The sequence below is a fragment of the Jaculus jaculus genome, chromosome 19, assembly GCF_020740685.1.
Source record: "Jaculus jaculus isolate mJacJac1 chromosome 19, mJacJac1.mat.Y.cur, whole genome shotgun sequence".
Taxonomy (NCBI): Eukaryota; Metazoa; Chordata; class Mammalia; order Rodentia; family Dipodidae; genus Jaculus; species Jaculus jaculus.
Window position 1 is genome coordinate 58,996,267 of NC_059120.1, and position 24,756 is coordinate 59,021,022.

Here is a 24,756-nt window from a genome sequence, read left to right on the forward strand (position 1 = left end):
CGTGTGCCACTTTGTACATTTTACTTTGCCTGGGTAGTGGGGAATAGAACCTGGGCCCTCAGGCTTTGGAGGCAAGCACCTTCACCACTGAACCATCTCTCCAGCCCCATGTATGAGTTTTGATACATATTAAGGATTTTTTTGTTTTTTGTTTTTTGTTTTTTGGTTTTTTTTTTGGTTTTTCGAGGTAGGGTCTCACTCTAGCCCAGGCTGACCTGAAATTCACTATGGAGTTTCAGGGTGGCCTTGAACTCACGGCAATCCTCCTACCTCTGCCTCCCGAGTGCTAGGATTAAAGGCATGCGCCACCACGCCCGGCTGTTTTTTGTTTTTTTGAGGTAGGGTTTCATTCTAGCTCAGACTGACTTGGAATTCACTCTATAGTCTCAGTCTGGCCTCAAACTCATGGCAATCCTACCTCTGCCTCCCAAGTGCTGGGATTAAAGGTGTGTACCACCATGCTCAGCAGTAATATGATTTTTTCAAATGTTATTTATGTGAGCTGGAGAGATGTCTTAGTAGTTAGGGTACTTGCCTGCAAAGCCAACGACCCAGGTTCAATTCCCCAGGACCCATATAAGCCAGGTGCACAAGGAGGCGCATGTGTCTGGAGTTCATCTGCAGCCGCTAGCAGTCCATTCTCTCCCTCTTTGTCTCTCTTTCTCTCTGTCTCTGTCTCTCTCTGCTTATAAATTAATTCAAAAATATTGTTTATGGCCTGGAAAAATGGCTCCACAGTTAAAGCACTTACTTGGCTGCAAAGCCCAATGACTCAACTTTGATTCCCCGGTACCCAAATAAAGCCAGATATACAGGCTGGAAGCCCTGGCGTACCCATTCTCTCTCCTTCCATCTTCCTTTCCCACTCTCTCAAATAAAAATATTTATAAAACAGGTAACCAGGTAGGCATTACATGATCAAGTAGTTACACACTTAAGCTAGTAGGGCTCGTGGTTGATCCCCAACAACAAGGAAGAAAGAAAAGATGTCCAGCCATAGCTTATGAAGCCTGTAGAGAGCGCCCCAAAAGTCAAATTACTTCCAGAATCACACAGCAGGGTAGGTGCAGAATCTGATATTATATTCCTTTTTTCTAGATTGATTTGCTGGTGTCTTGAGAGGGAATTGATTTATTATGGGACGAGCAGCCCTAAACTAAAATTGGACAGCAAATGCCAAGATTCCACAACAGCCAGATTTTTTCCAGCTCAGTGCTGCTAGACTATATACTGACTTCCGTTCTGCTTCCCCAGCATTGTTGCTGCTTCTCATTAGATGAAATTAGTTGTGTGATCTGTGCTTCCTTTAATGTGAGAGAAATCACCGGCATTTTTATCCTTGCCTCACCATCTGAGCCGTCCCATCTTAATATGGCTGTGTGGAAATTTAAAAAGGGATGCCATTACCAAAAAAAAAGTCATTTCAGCAGGGCATGTTTTAAAAATGTCTCTTTAGCATTTACCTATTTTTATAAGTACAAAATGGAATAAATAAAATTTTAAGTCACTAAAGTATCTTTCAGCTTTCCTCTTTAATTGTAGTCTCTTTATCTGTCTATTGGTCTGATGTTTCTATGGAAACAGCAGTATGGAAATGATCTTGTCACATGACTAGCGCATCTCTTTACACAGCACAGAAGAATCCAGATGGCAAAAATTGTATCTGTTACTCCCAGTTCTACAGTTTTCATTAGTCAGACACCACCTTTACAATGCATACACTGGATTTGAGAACAACAACCAGCATTTTTCTTTAAAATAAAAGTGAAAAGCCTGGCCTGCTGGCACATATAGGTAATCCCAGCAATCAGAAGGCTGAGACAGGAAGATCGCCATATGTTCTATGCCAGCCTGAGCTATACTAACAAGACTCTATCCCAAAAAGAACAAAGTAAAACAAAACAAAACAAAAAAAAACAACAGAAAGAAGCTCAGCATGGTGGCCTATCCCATGCCTTTTGTCCCAGCACACTGTAGGCTGAGGTAGGAAGAACTCTGAATAAAGGCCAGCTTGGGGATACAGGGTAAGTTCCATGTCAGCCTGGACTAGAGTGAGACTGCCTCAATAAAAAACAAGGAGGGAAGGAACTTTTCCAGCTATAAGATGTGAGTATTTTTGTAGTTGTGGTCTAGCAAATTTTATCTAGTTTTTTTTTTTTCATTGTTGTTCACTGTTTGTTTATTTTTCTTTTTTGTTTTTTCAAAGTGGCATCTCACTCTAGCCCAAGCTGACCTGAAATTCACTCTGTATTCTCAAACTGGCCTCAAACTCACAGTGATCCTCCTACCTCTACCTCCGGAGTGCTGGGATTAAAGGCATGCCCAGCTTTTATTCACATTTTTAAAATATTTTTTCTGGGATGGAGAGATGGCTTAGTGGTTAAGACACTTGCCTGTGAAGCTAAAGGACCCAGGTTTGATTCCCCAGTGCCCATGGTAAGGCACATGCATAAGGGGGCACATGCATCTGGAGCTGTTTGCAGTGAATAGAGGCCCTGGCATCAGCCAAGTGTGGTAGCAAAGGCCTTTAATCTCAGCATTGGGCCGGCAGGGGGAGAGTTAAAAGGATTGCTATAAGTTCAAGAACACCCTAAATTCCAAGTCAGCCTGAGCTAGAGTAAGATCCTATCTCAAAAAACAAACAGGGCTGGAAAGATGGCTTAGCTGTTGAGGAACTTGCCTGCAAAGTGTAATAATTCATGTTCGAGTCTCCATGTCCCACATAGCCCGAGCAAATATACCACATGTACACAAAGGGGCACACATGTGTGGAGTTCATCCACAGAGGCTGAGGGCCTAGTGTGCCCATACTTTCTCTCCTCTCTCTCTGCCTCTTTCTCCCTCCTTTAAAAAAAAAAAGTATATATAGGCATAAACATAAGTATTTATAAGGAAATTCGGTGGGCATAATATATTTATTTAGCTAGACAAAAGAAGCAGTTTCCTCCCTAGGTCTTATGACCTCCCCAGCCCTAGGCTTTAGGTTAGGTTTTCAATGTCAGGCAAGAATTCCCTCCCATGGAGCGGACCTCAAGTCCAATCAAAGAGCAGTTGCTTCCCCCATAACAGACCTGCCACCATTGTACCAGTTGGTACATTTAACCTAGCTGGCCAGCCATAAAGATTGCAGGTCCATTCGTGGGTAAAACTGTTGATGATTTTTCTGTAGGCTGTATAGACTATATAAGGTCTTCCAATGTCCTGCAGCCCAAGCATGTGGAGTCTTCTGCGTTACCATCTAGTTCAGGTGGACAACCAAGAACATTGGCAATATCCTGTAATGTTTTGGAGATTTAGGGACCTCCCTGGCCAACAACGCACTGGAAGGTATCCCACTCCTGGCACTGAAATTTTTCTAACAATCTATGGCCTCTGGTCACAATGCTGTCCACCTTCACAGGGTACTTGGATCTTCCATACTCCTAAGCCCTCTCCCTCGTAGCCCCTTACTAGCCGCTTGGCTCCACTACACTTTCTCCACACTCACACACAGGCCCAAGTATTGAAGCCAGGGTTCACGTACAAGGGAGCATGTGGCACCTGACTTCTAAGGCTGCTTCACATGGATCTTTCCAGACCCATCCGTTTCCCTGCAAATTTCAGTACTTCACTTTTCTTTATAGCTAAAAGAAACTCCATTGTATAAATATTCCACATGTTCAGTATCCAATCATCAGTTAAATTTTCTACTTGTTTATTTGAGACATTGTCTCTCACTCAGTAGCCCAAGCTAGCCTGGAACTCACTAGGTGAACCAGCCGTCATGCCAGGCGTAGCGGCTCTTCAGTTTGTACCGCGTCACTTTATGTCCCCATTATGACTGTCTGTGCTTTTATTACCCAGGCCAAGCATGGGGACATGCATGAGGGTCAACACTACAGCATCCCCCTTCAGGATCTGAAGACGATTTTCCCCCATGGGCTGCCTCCTCGCTTTGCAATGCAGGTGCTCAATACTGGGGGGGGGGGGGAATCCCATAATACAAGGTAGAGATATCAGGGATTGGTCAAATGAGGAGAAAAATAGAAAATTTTAAATTTGATTTGAATCTCAGGAACAGAAATTTGGCCTGGAGTGATTGCTTAGCAGTTAAGGCGTTTGCTTGCAAAGCCTAAGGACTGAGGTTCAATTCCCCAGTAACTATGTAGGCCACATGCACAAGGTGTCACGTGCTTCTGGAGTTCATCTGCCTCTTCCTCTCTTTTTCAAATAAATAAATAAAATTTTTTTAAAAAAAATTAAGCTGGGCATGGTGGTGCACACTTCTAATCCCAGCACTCAGGAGGCAGAGGTAGGAGGATCATTGTGAGTTCAAGGCCACGCTGAGACTACATAGTAAATTCCAGGCCATCCTGAGCTAGAGTGAGATCCTACCTCAGAAACCCACCCCCCAAAAAAATATATATGTGTATGTGTATATACATATATATATATATATGTACTTATGTATATGTATATGTGTGTATATAAATAAATATATATATGAAATACACACAGAAATCTGTACTGAAGGGTTAGATTAGTGGTTACAGTGCATGCTTGCAAAGCCAAAGGATCCAGGTTCAATTCCCCAGGACGCACGTAAGCCAGACGTATAAGGTGGTGCATGTGTTATTGGTTGGAGGCCCTGGCATGCCTTTTATCCCAGCACTCAGAAGGCAGAGATAGGAAGATCACTGTGAGTTCAAGGCCACCCTGAGACTCCATAGTGAATTTCTGGTCAGCCTGGATAGAGTAAGACCCTACCTCCAAAAACCAGATACCAAGAAAGGAGAAAGGGAAGGAAGAAAGGAAAGAGGGAAAGAAGTAAGTCATAATTAACTGTATGCATGGCTCTTACGATTAGCAGCACCTGAATTTACTCTGTAGCTTCAGGCTGGCCTAGATAACCTGCCTGTAAGAAAAAATCATTTTTAAAAAAGGGGCTGGAGAAATGACTTAGTAAAGCCAAAGGGCCTCGGTTTGATTCACCAGGACCCACGTAAGCCAGACACAGAATTTGGCACATGCATCTGTAGTTCATTTGTAGTGGCTGGAGGCCCTGGCATACCCATTCTCTCCCTCCCTCTTTCTCTGTCTCTGTCTCTCTCAAATAAATTAAAAATAAAGTTTAAAAAATCAAAAAGCTACAAACTTTTCCACCAGTGTATTTGAGTGACAAGAAGGGACTCGTGGGCTGGAGAGATGGCTTAGCGGTTAAGCGCTTGCCTGTGAAGCTTAAGGACCCCGGTTCGAGGCTCGGTTCCCCAGGTCCCACGTTATCCAGATGCACAAGGGGGCGCACGCGTCTGGAGTTCGTTTGCAGAGGCTGGAAGCCCTGGCGCGCCCATTCTCTCTCTCTCTCTCTCTCTCTCTCCCTCTATCTGTCTTCCTCTCTGTGCCTGTCACTCTCAAATAAATAAATAAAATTAAAAAAAAAAAAAAGAAGAAGGGACTCATGTGTCACCAGTACCTAGACTCTGGCGCATTGTGCTGGAGAGTGTAGCCTTGTAGTCATGGGACCACTGACGGCACCTTCCCTCCACCACTTGGTGCTTTGTTCTAGTGAAACGCAGAGATGATCATAGTAACCGACTACAAGAAATGTAAAAGACTTCATTGAATACTCTCTATGTACTAAATAATTTGTAAAGGTGTTTTATATTCTTTTTCCTGGGTGTTTTTATTTGTTTGGTTGTGTGTGTAGTATTTTTTGCTAACTTCCAAAAGTATAAACAGTATACCATGAAAATAATCCCCTCTCACTACCCTTCCTTCCACCCAACTCCCTTTATTGAATCCTCTCTTTCCAACTAGTGTCTTTCTGTGCCATCATGTCTGTCCTCCTGTTGTGCAGGTCTTGTGTAGGTAGCATCAGCCACTGTTTGGTCATGAATAGCAAGGCCACTTTGTTTCTAGATGATAGCACTGTAAGCAGTCCTACACTTCCTATAGCTCTTACGTGCTTTCTCCACCTCTTCCGCAAAGGACCCTGAGCCGTGAAGGGTGTGCTGAACACTCTACTGTCCCTTATTTATTTATTTGTTTGTTTGTTTGTTTGTTTGTTTGTTTGTTTATTACAGAAAGAGAGAATGGGTGTGCCAGAGTCTCCAGCCACTGCACACAAACTATACACATGTGCCACCATGTGCATCTGGCTTATGTGGGTTCTGGGGAATTGAATCTGGGTCCTTAGGCTTTACCGGCCAGAGTCTTAATCACTAAGCCATCTCTCCGGCCCCTGTACCTGTTTTTTTTTATTTATTTATTTATTTATTTATTTATTTATCTTTTTGAGAGAGAGAATTGGCATGCCAGGGCCTCAGACATTGCAATCAAACTCCAGTTGCTAGCGCCACCTAGTGGGCACGTACAACCTTGCGCTTGCCTCTCCTTTGCACATCTGGCCAAGGGAGGATCATGAGAGTCGCAGGCAAGCACATTAAACACTAAGCCATCTCTCCAGCCCCCTGATCCTCTTTTTTAATACTTGCAGTGACTGTAAATATTAATATGACTACGTTATGAGATGTATTAATTACTTTTAGATTTCAATTGACATCCAACTTAGTTAACAAAAATAATCAGGAATTCTGTACTTAGGTTAGTTGATATACCTCCAGTTTTATCTAAATTACATGGATTGATTTGCCAGCCCAACCTCTCCTGTCTCAAAAAAGGCACTATTTAGTGCTCTGCTTTACAATGTAAAGCTTAGTGTGCATGTGATTTAAAGAGTTGTTACAAGTTCCAAGCCCATCCTTTCCTTCCTCCTGTTACCCAGGTGAAGACATTTGGTGAAGCTTGCCTAATGGTAAGGAAACCAGCCCTAGAACTCCTACAGTACCTGAAAAACACCAATTTTACACATCCAGCTGTGCGCTATCTTCTTTGTATCCTTTTTTGCCTGCCTGGTCCCTCTTGATCCAGTACATTTTCCCTTTAAATTAAGAGAGTAAAGATATGCTGTTGAGCGCCAATGTGGTGGTGGTGGTGTTTTCTTTAACACATACTCTAGATGGAGAGAAGGGAACAGGAAAAACTCTGAGTCTTTGCCATGTTATTCATTTCTGTGCAAAACACAACTGGCTGACCCTGCACGTTCCAGACGGTAAGGATCTGCTCGTTCTTTGTGCTCCTACATGTGCAGCCCTCAGCTCCTTCGCTTTGTTTTGTTAAGAAACAGCAGGCCTCTGGGGACGGTTGCTCACACTCAGGAGTCTGAGGTAGGAAGATTGCCCTGAATTTGAGGCCAGCCTGGGGCTACAGAGTGAGTTCCAGGTCGGCCTGGGCTAAAGTGAGACCCTGCCTCCTGAAAACAACAGTGGTCTTGTGTGCTTGCCCATGCTGACTCTAAATTCCTAGCTGAAGTTGTCCTCCTGCCTCAGCCTCCCCAGTATCTCTGTTTGTAAGTTTGTGAGCAGAGAGAGAGAGAATGGGTGCAACAGGGCCTCTTGCCACTGCAGACAAACTCCAGATGCATGCACTGCTTTGTACATCTGGCTTTATGTGGGTCCTGGGAACTCAAACCCAGGCTGGCTGGCTTTGCAACTGAGCACCTTTAGCTGCTGAGCCATCTCCTCAGCCACCCCCCCCCCCCGCCACTTTATTTTTATTTTGCTAGCAGTTAACACCTTTGAGTAGCCATAGAGCCTTTTATCTCTTTTTGGTTTTTCATGGTAGGGTCTCACTATGGCCCAGGCTGACCTGGAATTTACTATGTATTCTCAGGGTGTCCTCGAACTCACAGCGATTCTCCTACCTCTGCCTCCCAAGTCCTGGGATTAGTGCACCACCATGCCTGGCAAGCCTTTTATCTTTTATCAACATTTTTTAATTCTTCAGAATAGAAAAACCTAAACCCTCACACTTTGCATATGTACTTATTTTGTCCAAGTTTATATGTCTTTCTTTTTTAAATTGTCTTTTTTAAAAAAAATATTTTTTTAGCTGGGCATTCATGGTGACATACACCTTTAATCCCAGCACCTGGCAGACAGAGGTAGGAGATTTGCTGTAATGTTGAGGTCAGCCTGGACTAAAGTGAGACTCTAACTCAGGGGGAGAAATATATATTTTTTTTTAATTTGAAAGTGAGAAAAAAAGGCAAGCAGAGATTATGGGAGTGTCAAGATTTCCTGCCACTGTAAAGGAACTTGAGATATATGCACCACTTTGTGCATCTGGCCTTATGTGAATAATGAGAAATCGAACCTGGGCCTTCAGACTTTGCAAGCAGGTGCCTTTGACCCTGGAGCCATCTCCCCAGTCCCTGCATTCACATTTTCTGACTTAGTTTCAAAACCTGCCAGTAAGCATAAATGACACTTAATCCACTTAGTATGTCTTATGTATTGATTATATTGAAAGTGTTTAGTCTAAAATAGACCAACCAGAGTCGGGTGTGGTAGCACACGCCTTTAATCCCAGCACTTGGGAGGCACAGGTAGGAGGATCTCCGTAAATTCAAGGTCACCCTGAGTGAATTCCAGGTCGGCCTGGGCTAATGTGAAACCCTACCTCAAAAAACAAATAAATACATAAAATAGACCAACCAAAGCTGTAAATTCCAGAAGTGAGGAGGCTTCAACAACTACTTATGCAGGTGTCAGGATGTGATTCAGTAATGGAGTGCTTGGCCAAGAGTGGCCCCTGGGTGCAGGGCCCAGCACCACAATACATGGATATATGTACATGAAACAGACATCCTTCTCAGACTTAAAGAGGCATAGAGTATTTTAACCTTACTGGTGTCCCTAATGTGGGTTTCTGTGTATTTTTAGCTCATCTTTGGGTGAAGAACTGCCGGGAGCTTCTGCGTTCCACCTACAACAAGCAGCGCCTTGACCAGCCTCTGGAGGCTTCTACGTGGCTGAGACGCTTCAAAACAACAAATGAGCACTTCCTCAGCCAGGTGCTGAGCTCCCACTCCAGTGCATGTGGTCATTACTTGAGTCTCTCCTTTGAGTTCTGAGTATTTAGCATAAAATGGAGAATTGGCGTTGGGGAGGCAGAGGTAGGAGGATCACTGTGAGTTCAAGGCTAGCCTGAGACTACATAGTGAATTCTAGGTCTGAGCTAGAGCGAGACCCTACCTTAAAAAAAAAAAAAAACAAACACTTTTCTATTTCTTTCATGCATGTTGCTCACTGTGGGCTTACATCTTAAGATTCCTTTATCAGTTTGCACTATAATGGCAACTTTTTGTTCTCATTTAGTGGATAGTAAATAAAAATCCAGCTGATTATGGTGGCACATGTCTTTAATCCCAGCACTTGGGATGTTGAAGTAGGAAAGTGGCTGTGAGTTTGAGGCGCTGAGACTAATTCCAAGTCAGCCTGGGCGAGAGCAAGACCCTATCTTGGGGGTGGGTGATTACACACCCTTAAATCCCCCCACACACACATTTGGTACTGAAAAGTTTTCTCCTGGTAAGACCCATCTCTTTGGGGAACCAGAAAAGTATTGCAAAAGATGTTCTTTACTGCATTTTTATTTGCCTTTTGTTCTTTTTGGTCACTAGTAGCCCAAGCTGGCCATGATCTTAGAATCCTCTTGCCTCCACTGGGATTACAGGTATGACTACCACACTGGGCATTGCCAGCAGTGTCTTAGATAGGACCTTTACAATGGGGCTTTTCTTTCAATTTTTTGTCGGTGGTGGTGGTGGTGGTGGTGTTTTGAGGTAGGGTCTCACTTTAGCCCAGGCTGACCTGGAATTTACTACATAGCCGCAGGCTGGTCTGAACTCACAGCAGCTCTCCTACATCAGCCTCCCCAGTACTGGGATTAAAATGTGTGCCACTACACCCAGCTAGAATGAAGCTTTTCAACTCTGGGAATAAAGAGTCTCCTAGGAACTTATGAATTATGTAGGTGCCAGGGTCAGGGTACAGGCTGGCTTCGAACTCACAGCATTCCTCCTATACCTCCTGAGTGCTGGGATTAAAGGCATATGCCAACACAGCTGGCCATGGTTCCTACTTTTTTTTTTAATTTTTTTTTGTTCATTTTTATTTATTTATTTGAGAGAGAGAGAGAAAGAGGCAGATAGAGAGAGAATGGACGCGCCAGGGCTTCCAGCTACTGCAAATAAACTCCAGATGCGTGTGCCCCCTTGTGCATCTGGCTGACGTGGGTCCTGGAGAATCGAGCCTTGAACCAGGGTCCTTAGGCTTCACAGGCAAGCGCTTAACCTCTAAGCCATCTCTCCAGCCTGTTTCCTACTTTTAATCACTTAAAAAAAACATTTTTTATTTTTATATTATTTATTTATTTGACAGAAAGAGGGAGATAGAGAGAAGGAGAGGATGGGCATGCCAGGGCCTCCAGCCACTACAGACGAACTCTAGACACATGTGCCCCTTGTACATCTATCTGGCTAATGTGGGTCCTGGGGAATCGAACCTGGGTCCTTTGGCTTTGCCAGCAAATGCCTTAACTGCTAAGTCATCCCTCCAGCCCCTTTTAATCACTTTTAATCCTAATGTTTAGAAGACTGAGGCAAGAGTATTTTGTGGATTTGGGGGACCACTTGAACCACAGCATGATGAGACCTTGTTTCAGATCTGAAGGTACAAGCATGTTGGGGCATGCTTTAAGCCCACCACTGAAGAGGCAGAGGTAGGAAGACTGCTGTGAGTTGTGAGTTTCAGGGCAGCCTGGGCTTCATAGTGAGACCCTGCCTCAAAAAGGGGGGACAGGTGCTGGGGAGATGGCTCTGATTAAGGTGCTTGTCTGCAAAACCTAACAACGTGAGTTCAGTTCCCCAGTACCCACATAAAGGCAGATGCACAAAGTGGCCATTGCATCTGGAGTTCGTTTGCTGTGGCTAGAGTCCCTGGCGTACCCATGCTCTTTCTGCTGTGTGCTCTCTCTGTCAGTACTAGCAAATAAATGAACAAGTATTGGGGGTCAAGGTACTGGGGAGATGCTCCATGCATAAGCAACGTGTCAGCAGCTCAAGGACCTGATTTCAGGTTCCTCGTGTCCCCATCAAGACTGGGTGTGGCTCCTCGCCTTTGTCCTAGGCCTGGGAAGTGGCAGACAGAATACCAGGTATTGCTGGCTGGCTTGTCTAGCCCCATCAGTGAGCTCTATTTAGTCAGAGGCCGTAAGGTGGAGACTGACTGAGAGGAAGACACCCTCGTGTGGTTATGTACCCGCACACATGAAAACACATGCACACACAACACACACGTGGACATGAATGTAAAGCTGTGAGTAGAAATGCAGGTTAGGAATCATTCACGTCTACATTAAACGCGATTGGAGGACCTAACAGGCAGATTCAGGCCAACTTCAGTTAACCATAGCTTCCTACTTTCTTGACTTGAGATTGGATTCTGCTTTAGACAAAGTAGCCTTTTTTGCAAGCAAACACCTTTAACCAATACAGGCTCCAAATTTGCCTCTTTCTTCTTTTCATCTTGTTTTTATTTTGTTTGTTTAATTTTAGATAAAAGTTGAAGAGAAGTACATCTGGAATAAGCGAGAAAGCACTGAGAAGGGCAGTCCCCTGGGAGAAGTGGTGGAGCAGGTAGGGGACAAAGTGAGCATGAGGCGGGCGGGAAAGGCCTGGGCCTCTCTGAGCGCCTCTCCCTCAGGGCTTAATGCGGGTGAGGAACGCCACCGACGCCGTTGGGATTGTGCTGAAGGAGCTCAAGCGGCAGAGCTGTCTGGGGAGGCTGCAGCTTCTCGTGGCAGTGGACGGAGTCAACGCGCTCTGGGGAAGGACCACACTGCAAAGAGAAGATAAAAGCCCGGTAGGAAGAGGGCTTTCTCCCCTGGGTGCTTCCTGCTCCCTCACGTGCAAGGGACGATGCTCAGTCATGTAGCCCATGCAATGTATTTTCCTGTTCTGGGACCTAAAATACGTAGTGAGGCCCCAGGATCAGTCACTAGCATTGTTGTATATGTGTATGTTTACGTGTATGTGTATGTATGCATACGTGTGTGTGTACGTGTACATGTGTGTATGAGGATGTAGAGAGAGTGACACCACTTACGCACTGAACACTAAGGCAGTGTTTTGAAAGAGCGGAACATCAAAAGTTCTGCTTACCTGCTTAACTTTATCTCTTCTACTTGTTTGCTGCTAGCTTAGTTTTGTTTGTTTGTCTGTTTGTTTGTTTTTATGTGCAAGCAGAGAGAGAGAGGAGAAACAGAGAGAACGGGCATGCCAGGGCAGGTGGACCTGAAATTCTTCTGGTAGTCTCAGGGTGGCCTTGAACTGCTCAAGGCAATCCTAACTCCCAAGGGGTGGGATTAAAGTATGAGTCATCATGCCTGTCTTGTCATCTTTTCAAAGTGAATCTGAACTGAACAGATCTTGAGTATCAAGGAGTGAAGACCATTTGGGACAGTGAGCAATAAATACCTCTCCTTCCCCTCCCCAGCTTCCTCCTTCCTTCCTTCTCTCTCTAAGCAGAGCCTGGAATTAAGCTCAGGACAGGTACTCCCCACTGAACAACACCCGAGTTCCTATATTTCTGAGACTGTTTCATTAGGCAGCTGAGGCTGGCCTCTCATTCCCTGTCCTCCTGTGTGGAGGACTTGGCTTTTTCTAGTTGTCAATCAGTTGTCTCAGGGTAGCAGCCAAAACCGATCTCCTCTCTTCTTGACCACCTGCAGGTTGCCCCAGAGGAGCTAGCCCTAGTTCACAACCTGAGGAAGATGGTGGACAACGACTGGGTAAGTAACCATGACACGTACACACTGCTTCATTTTCAACGGATTCTGATACTTTCTCCAGTCTCTAAATTTATAGCCAGAATGTTCTTTTGTCTAATTCCCTTAAGTGTAAACTTAGGCCTTTTTTTTTTCTAGTTTTTATTTATTTATTTATTTGAGAGTGACAGACACAGAGAGAAAGACAGATAGAGGGAGAGAGAGAGAATGGGCGCTCCAGGGCTTCCAGCCTCTGCAAATGAACTCCAGACACGTGCGCCCCCTTGTGCATCTGGTCAACATGGGACCTGGGGAACCAAGCCTTGAACCGGGGTCCTTAGGCTTCACAGGCAAGCGGTTAACCACTAAGCCATCTCTCCAGCCCCCAAGTTAGGCCTTAAGTAGTATCTATGAATTTAGTTTTTAATCTTACCCTCTGACTGGAGCAATCTTACTCCATTTTTGTTTTCATTTGAATACTGGTTTAAATTATTCAAAATGGGATTTTTGGTGTTTTTTTTCCCTAAAGACATGGTCTCACTGTGTAGCTTAGGCTGTCATTAAACTCACTGTATGCCTAGGCTGGCCTTCAACTCAGTCCTCCTGCCACTCAGATACTCACATGACAAGTGTGTGCCACCACGCATGTCGTCACAGCATGTCCGTATTAGCTGTGTGAAAGAAATTAAAACTCAGAATTGCATAGTGATAAATTTAAGATCATGGAGTAATTTATGGCTAGAGGCAGATCAAAAATCAGAAACCAATTAATTTAATAGCCAATTAATTGAACGAGAACTGACTGCCACAGCTCTGCTGAGCAAAATTCCCAGATGATTACGTGGTGTTTTGCTGTGGCATGTGTATGTAGGTACATGCGTGTGTGTGGTGTGTGCAGGTAGACGTGGAGGTCATAGGCATGTCAGTGTCTTCCTCAGTCACTCTCCAGGTGTATGTGTACAAGGGAGGGGAGGACAACTCTGGGGCTTCATTTCTGGCCTCCTCCTTTATTTGAACTGGTTGTCACATTGTTTTGCTGTTGCAGAAGCCAAGCTAGCCTGTGACCTCAGGGAGTCTCTTGACTTCACCTTCCAGTTGGCTCCAAGATCACATGGGTTTTGGAAACCCAAGTTGGGCTCAGGCTGGCACAGTAACCACTGAGCCCTCTATTCAGTCTAACCACCTTTTTTTTTTTTTTTTTTTTTTAAAGTTAGGGTCTCACTCTAGATCAGGCTGACCTGGAATTCACTGTGGAGTCTCAGGGTGGCCTCGAACTCACAGCGATCCTCCTACCTCTGCCTCCCGGGTGCTGTGGTTAAAGGCATGCGCCACCAAGCGCAGCTTATAACCACCTTTTATTTGAAACAGGGTCTTCTTAACAAATATTTTGGGAGGAACTGGAGAGATGGCTAGCAATTAAGGCAATAACTCTCCCTCTCTCTGTCTCTAATAAAAAAATAAAAATAATTTTTAAAATTATTTTTTAATTTATTTGAGAGAAGGGGCACACCAAGTCCTCTAGCCACTTCCAACATACGCCAGGCACATGTGCCACCTTGTGTGTCTGGCTTTCGTGTGTAGTAGGGACTCTATACTGGGTCCTTAAGCAAGCTCCTTAACTGCTACTCCATCTCTCCAGCCCCCAGAGTCTTTTTTAATTATTTTATTTTTTTTTTTTTGGTTTTACAAGATAGGGTCTCACCATGGTCTGCGCTGACCTCGAATTCACTATGTAGTCTCAGGGTGGCCTCAAACTCATGGCGATCCTCCTACCTCTGCCTCCCAAGTGCTGGGATTAAAAGCATGTGCCACCATGCCTGGCTGAAATTTTTTATTTTTTTATTATTTTATTTATTTATGAGAGAGAGAATAGGCACCAGGACCTCTAGCTAATGCAGAAACCCCAGACACGTGCCACTTTGTGCATCTGGCTTACATGGATACTGGGAATTCAAACCTGGGTCCTTTGGCTTTGCAGGCAAGCATCTTAACCACTACGCCATCTGTCCAGCCTGAGAGAGGCCCTCACTGAATCTGGAGCTCACAGATTCAGCTTGACTAGCTAGACAACAAGTCCTAGGGTTCTGAACGCAGGTTCTCACACCTGCACAGCAAGCCTTTCACTCACTAAGACATCTCCCCAGCCACCCCAACCATTTTTAATTCAATTTTGTTTCCTTTCTTTCAGCATGGAGGTGCAATCGTGCTGACGTTGAGCCAGACTGGGTCTCTTTTTAAGCCCCAAACAGCGTATCTACCTCATGAGCTTCTGGGAAAGGTTAAGTCATGGGGAAAAAAACCTGCTTCCCTTTAGTCAACTCAGCCTAGAAACATGTTTCCTTTTAAGTCAGTTCATTTTGTCAGAATCTTTTTTGGGAAAAAAAATGGGATTTTTATATGCTCTTTACCTTGCTTTGCTAACATGTTGAACTTACCATATTTGCTTTATCTTCCTCTCTCCATATTTTTAAAAAATATTTTATTTTTTTGAGAGAAAGAGACTCAGAGAGAAGGTGAGAGAGGGAGAAAGAGATAGAGAATGGGCGTGCCAGGGCATCCAGCCAACCAATTCCAGATGCATATGCCACCTTGTGCATCTGGCTTACGTGAGTCCTGGGGAATTGAACCTGGGTCCTTTGTGTCTGCAGGCAAACACCTTAACTGCTAAGCCATCTCTCCAGCCCTCTCTCTCCATTATTTTTGAGTCATGTTAATAATAACATGAGTTAGAAACTTTTGTCTACCCTCTTATATCATTGTTTCTTTTCTACAGTATAGATTTATCTTTAGAGTTTTGTTATTTTGTGGTTCTGAAGACTAAAGCCAGAGCTTTATACATGCTAGCTAAAAACTATATCATTGGGTTATACCTCAAGCCACATTATAGATTTATTTAATAAATTATAACTTTTTTTGAAAGAGAGGCAGATATATATGTAGAGAAAGAATCGGCATGCCAGGACCTCCAGCTGCTGCAAATGAACTCCAAATGCATGCACCAACTTGTTCGTCTGACTTATGTGGGTCCTGGGGAATCAAACCTGGATCCTTTAGCTTTGTAGGCAAGCACCTTAAAGGCTAAGCCATCCCTCCAGCCCTAAATTCTTTCTTTTTGTTTGAGTGGTTTTCTTTTGTTTTAGTTTTAGAGACAAGGTTTCACTGTCGAGCCTTGAACTTGTGATTCTCCCTTGTGCTAGGATTATGGTGTGTTCCCATGCCCAAACCCTCCCCTGATTCCTTCTCTAAATATATTATCTATGACCTCTTGCTGTCAGGTTTGCTTTAATGGTAGAAATCACCCAACCAAGAGCATCTTGTGGGGAAAAGAGGTTTATTTTGGCTTATAGGCTTGAGGGGAAGCTCCATGATGGCAGGGGAGAATTATGGCATTAGCAGAGGATGGACATCACCCCCTGGCCAACATAAGGTGAACAATAGCAACAGGAGAGTGTGCCAAATACTGAGAAGGAGACACTGGCTATAACACCCATAAACTCACTTTCAAAAAAAAAAAAAAAAAAAAAAAAAAACTCCTGCCTCCAGGAGGTGTTAATTCCCAAATTTCCATCAGCTGGGAATCTAGCATTCAGAACACCTAAGCTTATGGCAGACACCTGAATCCAACCACCACTCCCTCTATACAGTAGTCATGCACAGTACTTACATGATGAAGCACAGCCTGAAACTGAAGGGTGGAGTATAATAAAACAAAAGCCAAAACCTCCACTGCTTTGTCACTTAACTCATAATGGATTTTTATCCTTTTTCTCTAGGAAGGATTTGATGCCCTGGATCCCTTTGTTCCCATTCTAGTTTCCAATTATAACCCAAAGGAATTTGAAAGTTCTTTTCAGTATTATTTAGAGAACAACTGGCTTCAACATGAGAAAGGTCAGTGTAACAGTTTGTGCTTGTAGCAGGATTAGTGTTTGCAGTGCCCTTCACCTCATCAGAGGGTGCCAGTTAGTCTTGCATGGTGACCTGCAAAAGACAACATTCAGGAGGAAGTTTTGGCTCACGGTTTCAGAGGGCTCAGTTCATGGTCAGTTGTCCCTGTGTTACTGGACATAAAGGGTGTGTGGCAGAAGGTTTTCTGGGCAGACAGGAAACAGAGATAAGAGCTAAAGAAGGTACCTTTCCCAAAGTCATGCCCCCAGTGACCTACTTACTGAGCCTTACATCCTGAAGTTTCCAGAACCTCCCACAACAGTAACACCAACTGAGGATCAAGCATTCAGTACATGCGCATATTGTATATGTGCATATATACGATGGCATGAGCAGAGGGTGGACCTCACCCCCTGGCCAACATAACGTGGACGATAGCAACAGGAGAGTGTGCCAAATACTGGCGAGGGGAAACTGGCTATAACACCCATAAGCCTGCCTCCAACAATACACTCCCTCCAGGAGGCATTAATTCCCAAATATCCATCAGCTGGGAGCCTAGCATTCAGAACACCTAAGTTTATGGGGGACACCTGAATCAAACCACCACATTCTGCCCCTGGACCCCATAAACCGATATCCATACGTGATGTAAAATACAATGCATTCAGTCCCAACTTTAAAAGCCCCCATAGTTTTATCAATTCCAGTGATGTTCATACATTCCCGTAGTCCAAGGTCTTTTAACTGAGCCATAATACCAAAAAATCCACCCCTCCCCAAACCAATAATGGCACAAAATAAGCATTCACACTGCAAAAGATGGCATTGAGCACAGCAAAGCAATATTCAACCAATACAAGATTTAAATCAACCAGGAAAAACATCAAACTCTGTAGCTTCAAGTCCAACAACCCTAGTCAGTGACAAATCTCCAAGCCCCACAATTCTAACCAGCAACAAGTCTCTGGAGTTTCAATTCTGCCCCTCCAGCTAGGCTACTCACAGTCCTGGAAAACTTCATTGGGGCCAGCAGCTTTCCTTAGCAGCCATCTCAGTCCTGGCATCTCCTTTGGGTCTGTAGTACCTGAAATCCTGTGTCAAGTTATACTAGCATATGTATCATCTGATTGGGTGTCTCTGACTCGAGTTAGCATATGTATCATCTGATTGGGTGTCTCTGACTCCAGTTAAGCAATCTGAAAACTGCCACTGACTTGTGTCTGTTTCCATTCTAGCTCCTACCGAAGAAGGGAAGAAGGAGTTACTATTCCTTAGTAATTCCAACCCTGGGCAACTGGAGAGACTCTGTGCCTACCTCTAAGGCATGGACACAGTATCTGTGCAAGACAGTGGACAGTCCCTCTACACTAGGCCCTGTCACATTAGCAAGCCCCGCAGTGTACCGGGGGGAACTTGCTGTGAGCCTTTGCTGAAACAGGCTCCTTGTGCAGTGACCAAAGACATGGCAATGAGCTGTCCACTTGTTCCTAAAAGTAACACCTGTTTTTGATCTGTAGTTTTCACATTTAGCATAATCATGTACATTTTCATTAAAAACAAAAGTACATATATTTCCAAAGTGTTGTGTCGGATTTTATTCTGCTTTTTGATTGTTTTTCAAGGCAGGGTCTCACTCCAGTCCAGCCTGAGCTGGAACTCACTCTAGCTCCAACCTGTCTTTGAACGCTGGGTAATTCTATCTCCGCCTTTACAGCTTGCCTTTTCTAGACAGCTTACCCAGTCACAGCCCATCTTTCATGCCAGGAGGTTCTTCACCTTGTAGCACTTTACCCCTTTCTGCAGATCCACTCACAATTTTGGGGGTCATTTGAGTCAAATCCAGTTGCCTGAGCACGTATTTGTGTGGACGCTTCCCTAGAGCGGTGGCTCAAGTAGAATTGCTGGGCTGTGCAACCATGACATTGTTAAGCATTTTGGGAAACTCCTAATTTCAAAGCGGTGGTATCATTTTACATTTCTACCAGTAATATGGGTTCCTATTTCCTTCTCAATATTGTTGTTTGAGAGAGAGGATGTATGGATGCACCAGGGCCTCTGGTCAGCTTAGATTTATTTTTTATTTATTTATATTTTTATTTTCTTTGGTTTTCCGAGGTAGGGTCCCCTAGCACAGGGTGACCTGGAATTCACCATAGTCTCAGAGTGGCCTCGAACTCATGGCTATCCTACCTCTGCCTCCCGAGGGCTGGGATTAAAGGCATGTGCGACCACACCCTGCAGGTTTGATTTTTCTTTCTTTTTTTTTTTTTTGGCCTGCAGAGAGGTTTCTGATTGAGAAACAAGGGCAAGTGAGAACCAGCAAGCCCCAAGGCACAGGATTAGCACTGCGCCAGCGTGGCGGCGGCCACCGCCGCTTCCGGCCTAGCACGCGCCGCCCCGCCCCTCCGCCGAGCTTGGCTGCGTGAGTGGTCAGATCGAGGAAGGGGCGGGGACTCTTGGGTTCATCAAATCGGTAATCCAATAGGGAAGGACGTCCTCGTGAACCAATGGGGCGCAGAGGACGTGGCCCGCCCACCAGGCTGACGAGCCAATCGTAGCGGAGCAGCGAGCGGCTGGGCGAGGGCGGCATGGCGGGCGGCGCCCGGGAGGTGCTCACGCTGCAGTTGGGACATTTTGCGGGCTTCGTCGGGGCTCACTGGTGGAACCAGCAGGTGAGACCGTCGGGTGGCCGCCCTGCAGCATCGACCGCGGGGCCGTCCCCACTGGCCCTCCTGCCACCTCCGCTCTGCCTGTCTCTGCCTCCCCCAGGATGCTGCGCTGGGCCGAACGGCCGATGCCCAGGAGGCTCCCGCGGAGCTGTGCCCCGACGTTCTCTACCGGACCGGCCGGGAAACGTGCACGCCGCGGCTGATCGTCCTGGATCTGAAGGGTGAGGCGGGGCTGGGGTTAGCCAGCGTTCCAGGCTTTCCTCTTGCGTGCGGTGTCCGCATCAGTCCCGGACTCCAGCCACACTGAAGGCAAGACGGTCCCCAGCGCCTTCCTGGGAAGGGGCAGCCTGGCCCTGAAGGCTGTGTGCTGTTAAAGCTGCTGTATTCGCGGAGGACCACTGGATGTGGGTCCTGCCCAAGGCGCCACAACTTATACCAAAGTTGGCGACAGGAGAATGGAACCCAAATTCTTCCTGAACTGGCCTCTCCCCATCCCACGAACGCCTGGAAGAGCCTAGTGCTAGAGGAACGGTAACCCGACAGGCCATCAGATCAGCCCTTGGGCTTTCATGTCCCATTGTTTGTATCTTCTGTGCAGGCAGCTTGAACTCCCTGAAAAAGGACGGTGGGCTCTATGGAGACAGTGAGCTGGATGCCGCAATAGCATGGTGTGTATATGGGGCGTGGAGAGGGGATGAGCATCTATGCACAGAAAACTGGAGAACTCTCCACAGGGACAAGTTCTTTGATCAGTCTCTACTCTTTCAGGCAGGGCAAGCTAACCACACACAAAGAGGAAACAGATCCCAAGAATCCCAACATCCAGGACTACACAAGTGCAGAGGTGAGGATTTTATACTCCAGCTACAACCAGAGTGGTCCCAGAGGCTGAAAAACGTGGGGTTAATCATTTGAAGTGCTTGATGTTTGGGCCCAGGGAGGGAATCAACCCTGCCTCTGACCTGCCAGGAACTAAACGCACGTCGTCTCACTCCTCCCAGGGCGTGCCGCACAGTGATGGTGTCTGGAGGGCCAAAGCTGTCCCTAATGGCAAAGGTGAGACTTCGGGTAGCCCAGACCTGCGCAGAGCAGGAACACAATCGAGCTACAGCTTGTCTGCCTGCTCTGACTCAGGTCCTCTGCCAGTCACCACTGGGACAACTCCAAAACCCCTTCTGCACATAGAGGACAGCATCAGAGTGTGGTCAGACTTCCTCAGGGTCCACCTTCATCCCCGGAGCGTCTGTGTGATCCACAAGTACAACCACGATGGGTACGGGGGTATCCCAAAGCATCTGGAGTCTCCACCTGCACATGGGATAAGGCTCGCACCCATCTTGCCTGCCCTTCTCCCAGACATCACACTAAGAGGTTGAGGACAGGGCTGTCTAACCTCACTCACTGATTTCTGACAGGGAAACAGGGCGTCTGGAGGCTTTTGGCCAGGGTGAGAGTATCCTGAAGGAACCCAGGTACCTGGAAGAACTGGAGGACAGGCTGCACTTCTACACGGAGGAATGTGACTACCTGCAGGTAGCTAGGGGGATTGGCTGCACTTCTACACCGTGAAATGTGACTACCCACAGGTAGCTAGGGGCAGAAGCTCCTCACCCTGCCTGGGGGCAGTGGTCACACCCACATGCATGGTGAGGGTAACTTCCTAGGCACTGCTACCTCTCCCCAAGCTTAGATCACAAGTGCGCAGCACCACACAGGACTGGAACTTGCATAGTGTGCACTTTCCACCCACAACCTCGGTCTTCTCTCTAGGGCTTCCAGGTCCTGTGTGACCTGCATGATGGTTTCTCTGGAGTAGGGGCTAAAACTGCAGAATTACTACAAGATGAGTACTCAGGACGAGGAATAATAACCTGGGGCCTGCTCCCTGGGCCCTGTCATCTTGGGGTGAGTGGAATCTGGAGGCAAAAAGTCATAGTGGGGGAAAAGAGAACCCCATAGAGTAAGTGGCTTGTTGCAAAGCTATTCTTTTTCTCTCACCAGGAGCACCAGAAGAATGTCTACAGGCTGTTAAACACAGTGTTTGGTCTGGTGCACCTGGCGACTTCCAGCTCTTTTGTCTGCCCCTTATCCGTGAGCAGGGACTTGGGCCTGAGACCCAAGCCACCTGTCAACTTTCCTTACCTGCATTATGATGTAAGGCTCGAGGCTTATCCTGGCTACCGCTGGACCAGGAGCCCCTCCTGAGTCTCCCCAAGTCAACCTTTGACTATAGTTGCCTTTTACCCCTACTGCTTAGAGCTTGATCCTATAAACTCCCTACTAAGCTCCTCCACCAACAACCCAGTGTTCCTAAACCCTCACCTTGGGTGGTCCCTGGTATTCTGTTAGGACTTGGCACTCTGAAGTCCTTACCTTAGACTCTGCTGTGTGGCTTCTTATGTCACACTGCCCTATGCTTGCCCAGTGTTGAGACAAACACAACTTTGCTTCACCCCTGAGCCTCTGCCAGTACTGTTCTGCCTCCACACCTTCCATGTCCTGTCATGGTCCACTTTACAGGCCACTCTGCCCTTCCACAGCGGTGCCATCCTGGCTACAGCCCTGGACACAGTCACTGTTCCCTTTCGCCTGCATTCCTCCCCAGTCTCCATGGCTCAGTTGGCTGACATGCTGAGTTTCTCGGGGAGGAAGGTAAGCGGCTTTGGAAAGGGTTGGGTCAGCACTGAGGAAGGCTCTGTAACCTGCTCTCCTCCCCGTCTAGGTGGTGACCGCAGATGCTATCATCCCCTTCCCCTTGGTTCCAGGCCAGTCCCTTCCTGATACCCTGTTGCAGCTTGGGGATACCATCCCATGGACCCCACTGTCTGCATGTGGAGACCCTGCTGGAACACAGTGCTTTGCCCAGTCAGTGGTGTTGAGGGGCATAGACAGAACGTGCCATACCAGGTAAGAACTAACAGTTTTTGTTTCATGTCTTCTCCCCTCATATAACCATTCTTGAGAATACAGCTTCCTGTTGATATCACCCACTCACTGAAAAGGGTATGGGGCTAGGGATGTGGGTCCAGTTGATAGAGTGGCTGACATGCACACCAAGTCCAGAGTTCAGTCCCCAGCATTACATAAACCAAGTATGATGGTGACACCTGCATCCCCAGCACTCAGGAGGAGGATGCAGGAAACCTTGTCTCAAAAAGTGTGTGTGGCCGGGCGTGGTGGCGCACGCCTTTAATCCCAGCACTCGGGAGGCAGAGGTAGGAGGATCGCCATGAGTTCAAGGCCACCCTGAGATGACAGAGTTAATTCCAGGTCAGCCTGGACCAGAGTGAGACCCTACCTTGAAAAACCAAAAAAAAAAAAATGAAAAAGTGTGTGGCCGGGCGTGGTGGCGCACGCCTTTAATCCCAGCACTCGGGAGGCGGAGGTCGGATCACCGTGAATTTGACACTCCTCAGTGAATTCCAGGTCAGCCTGGGCTAGAGCAAGACCATTGCTTGAAAAAACAAGGAAAAAAAATGTGTGTGTGGTGGGAGAGCTGGGGAATACCTCAGCTGGTACAGTGTTTTCACCTTGCATCCATTAGGACTTGAGTCCAGTCCCCACTACCCACACAAAATGCCAGGGGGCATGCCAGTGCATCCCAGCCAGAGACAGCAGATCTCTGGAGCTCCCTGGTCAGCCCGCCTGCCTAAGAGGTGAGCCTTCTCAAGAGGCGGCAGATGGCTTCCCAGAAGATAGCACCCAACTTGTCCTCTGGCCTCCACAAATGTGTGCATTCTTGTATGTGGATCTGTACACTGGTACCCGGGTACACATAAAAACATGTACACACACCACACTCGAAAGGAAAAGTTCATGTAAAGGCTCTGACAGGTCACTCACTGACTTTACAAGAATTCCAGCTTGCGCTCGCCTGCCACACTCACACTCGCTCACAGCAGCTCTGGCTTTGTTCTGGCAGCTCGCTCACTCCAGGGGCGCCTCTGCCCTCCACCCTCCACGCCTGTGCCTCTGGTAAAGAAGTCTTGGCCCAGTATTTAGAACAGCAGCAGCCTAGGGTCACAAGGTCAGTGCAGCACTTCCTCCTGCCCCTCTTCTGGACTTGGCACTACCCTGGACTTCCTACTAACCAACTGCCTTTCTCTGCCTGCAGCTCATCGCATTTGCTGCTGACCCCCTGCATGGTGGCACCTCCTTACCCCAACCTCTTCTCAAGCTTCAGGCAGCCAGGCATGGCTCTGGAAAGTCCCTCCAGGCACAAAGGTAGGTAGGGCATGATGAAAATTAGTATTTTAAGCACCGGAGGGGTTTCACTTTTTCCCTCCCTACATTAAAAGTGCTTAAACTTGGGAGGCAGAGGTAGGAGGATCACCATGAGTTCAAGGCCACCCTGATACTACATAGTGAATTCCCAGTCAGCCTGAGCTACAAGGGAGACCCTACCTCATAAGACAAAAAAAATCACAATTCAACATTCCTTTATTCACCCTACAGCTCCTGAGAAATGTCCTTGCTCTGGAGTACTGGTATTTTAAAGGGACAGTGCGTATTTCACTGAGTGACCTGATAACCAGGTCTACCCAGCACCCAGGCTTCTCTACAGGATCCAATGCACTCGGTCAACCTTTTCTCTCCCTCTGTAGCAGTGCAGAACATTCCAGTGTTTGGTGCCCTGCGTTCTTCTTCATCCATGTTCCGGACCCTGAGAAGCTTAGCTGAAGAGCTAAGCAGACTGGACCTGCGGCGCTGGGCCAGCTTCTTGGACGCGGGAGTGGAGCAGGACGATAAGGAGGAGCTGCTGCAGGAGCTGCACAGCCTGGCCCACCATTACCGGGAAGGCGAAAGCCTCTCAGACTGAAGTTCTGGGCCCAGGGAGAGCTACTTTTCAATAAAAGCTGCTGGGTGCAGGAGCCGGGCAGCACAGCCTCAGTGTCTTGGGACTAAGTACATGACACAGGCATTTACAACTGCACACACAGAGCAATAAATACCAGCAGACAGACAGAAAAGGACAACAGAACGCCAAGCCCCGCCTCCCCCAGTGCCGCAGAGAGTGGACTTATAAGGTCCTCACAAGATCCTGAGCAAGAAATAGGATGTGGCGAGATCTCCACCCTCACTCTGTCCTTGTCCTCACTGTGCAGGCAGAGCTGAAGGTGTGCACGGGTGAGCTAGTGCCTCTCCCTAGCACATGTGTCCCCACACCTCCCCAGAGTCTCACTCATCCAGCTCCTCGTCAGACAAAAGGTCCCCGCGGTCAGACAGCTGGTCTGCGTTGCTAGTGCTGGTGGCGTCGTCTTCCTCCTCCGAGCTGGCCTCACAGGCCGTGTGGAAAAGCTGCATGAGTTCTCGGAAGCGGTGGGAAACCTAGCAGAGAAGAGCTTCGTGAAGCACTGCACACCAGTTGGAAAAGTTGATTAATTCCATATGAGCAGATTATAGACAGGGAGACTCAAGTCACACTCCTAAAATCTAGGGTGCAAAGCACTCTTCGAACTTTGTAATAAGCCATCGTATCTTGTGAGTATCTTGTGAGTGTAAAGTCCTGAAGTCAAGCTTTTAAAGAGTTTAGCCTCCCATTCCTCTA

General features: G+C 46.8%; 3 protein-coding genes across 7 annotated transcripts in view; 2 read left to right on the forward strand and 1 right to left on the reverse strand.

Annotated features, from left to right (window-relative positions):
• Positions 1-18,110, forward strand: part of Dap3 (death associated protein 3) — a 36,181-nt gene extending 18,071 nt beyond the window's left edge. For 2 of the 3 annotated variants that reach the window (XM_045138062.1, XM_004667258.2), the window contains exons 4-13: positions 3,844-3,945; positions 6,764-6,872; positions 6,998-7,090; positions 8,763-8,893; positions 11,438-11,518; positions 11,586-11,744; positions 12,613-12,672; positions 14,837-14,926; positions 16,422-16,539; positions 17,775-18,110. In XM_045138062.1, the coding sequence (XP_044993997.1) occupies positions 3,844-3,945; positions 6,764-6,872; positions 6,998-7,090; positions 8,763-8,893; positions 11,438-11,518; positions 11,586-11,744; positions 12,613-12,672; positions 14,837-14,926; positions 16,422-16,539; positions 17,775-17,860 (1,029 nt within the window). In that variant the 3' untranslated portion in view covers positions 17,861-18,110. The remainder of the gene's footprint in view (positions 1-3,843; positions 3,946-6,763; positions 6,873-6,997; positions 7,091-8,762; positions 8,894-11,437; positions 11,519-11,585; positions 11,745-12,612; positions 12,673-14,836; positions 14,927-16,421; positions 16,540-17,774) is intronic. The other variant, XM_045138063.1, reaches the window with a different exon arrangement.
• Positions 18,111-19,110: 1,000 nt separating this feature from the next.
• Msto1 (misato mitochondrial distribution and morphology regulator 1) lies at positions 19,111-24,098 on the forward strand. The gene is made up of 14 exons (XM_045138880.1): positions 19,111-19,211; positions 19,309-19,429; positions 19,807-19,876; positions 19,977-20,052; positions 20,210-20,264; positions 20,343-20,481; positions 20,624-20,741; positions 20,979-21,113; positions 21,210-21,362; positions 21,729-21,860; positions 21,931-22,115; positions 23,131-23,235; positions 23,323-23,432; positions 23,813-24,098. The coding sequence occupies exons 1-14, from the start codon at positions 19,128-19,130 to the stop codon at positions 24,025-24,027; spliced, it is 1,698 nt and encodes a 565-aa protein (XP_044994815.1). The 5' UTR covers positions 19,111-19,127; the 3' UTR covers positions 24,028-24,098.
• Positions 23,631-24,756, reverse strand: part of Gon4l (gon-4 like) — a 79,621-nt gene continuing 78,495 nt past the window's right edge. For all 3 annotated transcript variants that reach the window (XM_045138879.1, XM_045138877.1, XM_045138878.1), the window contains one exon: positions 23,631-24,536. In XM_045138879.1, coding sequence (XP_044994814.1) covers positions 24,387-24,536 — 150 coding nt within the window. In that variant the 3' untranslated portion in view covers positions 23,631-24,386. The remainder of the gene's footprint in view (positions 24,537-24,756) is intronic.

Excerpts from the sequence above, each read along its gene's own strand:
- Msto1 (XM_045138880.1), top strand. The coding sequence starts at position 19,128 with ATGGCGGGCGGCGCCCGGGAGGTGCTCACGCTGCAGTTGGGACATTTT. Across the intron at positions 20,265-20,342 it reads AGCTGTCCCTAATGGCAAAG|GTCCTCTGCCAGTCACCACT; the intron begins GTGAGACTTCGG and ends GCTCTGACTCAG. Across the intron at positions 20,482-20,623 it reads CACAAGTACAACCACGATGG|GGAAACAGGGCGTCTGGAGG; the intron begins GTACGGGGGTAT and ends GATTTCTGACAG.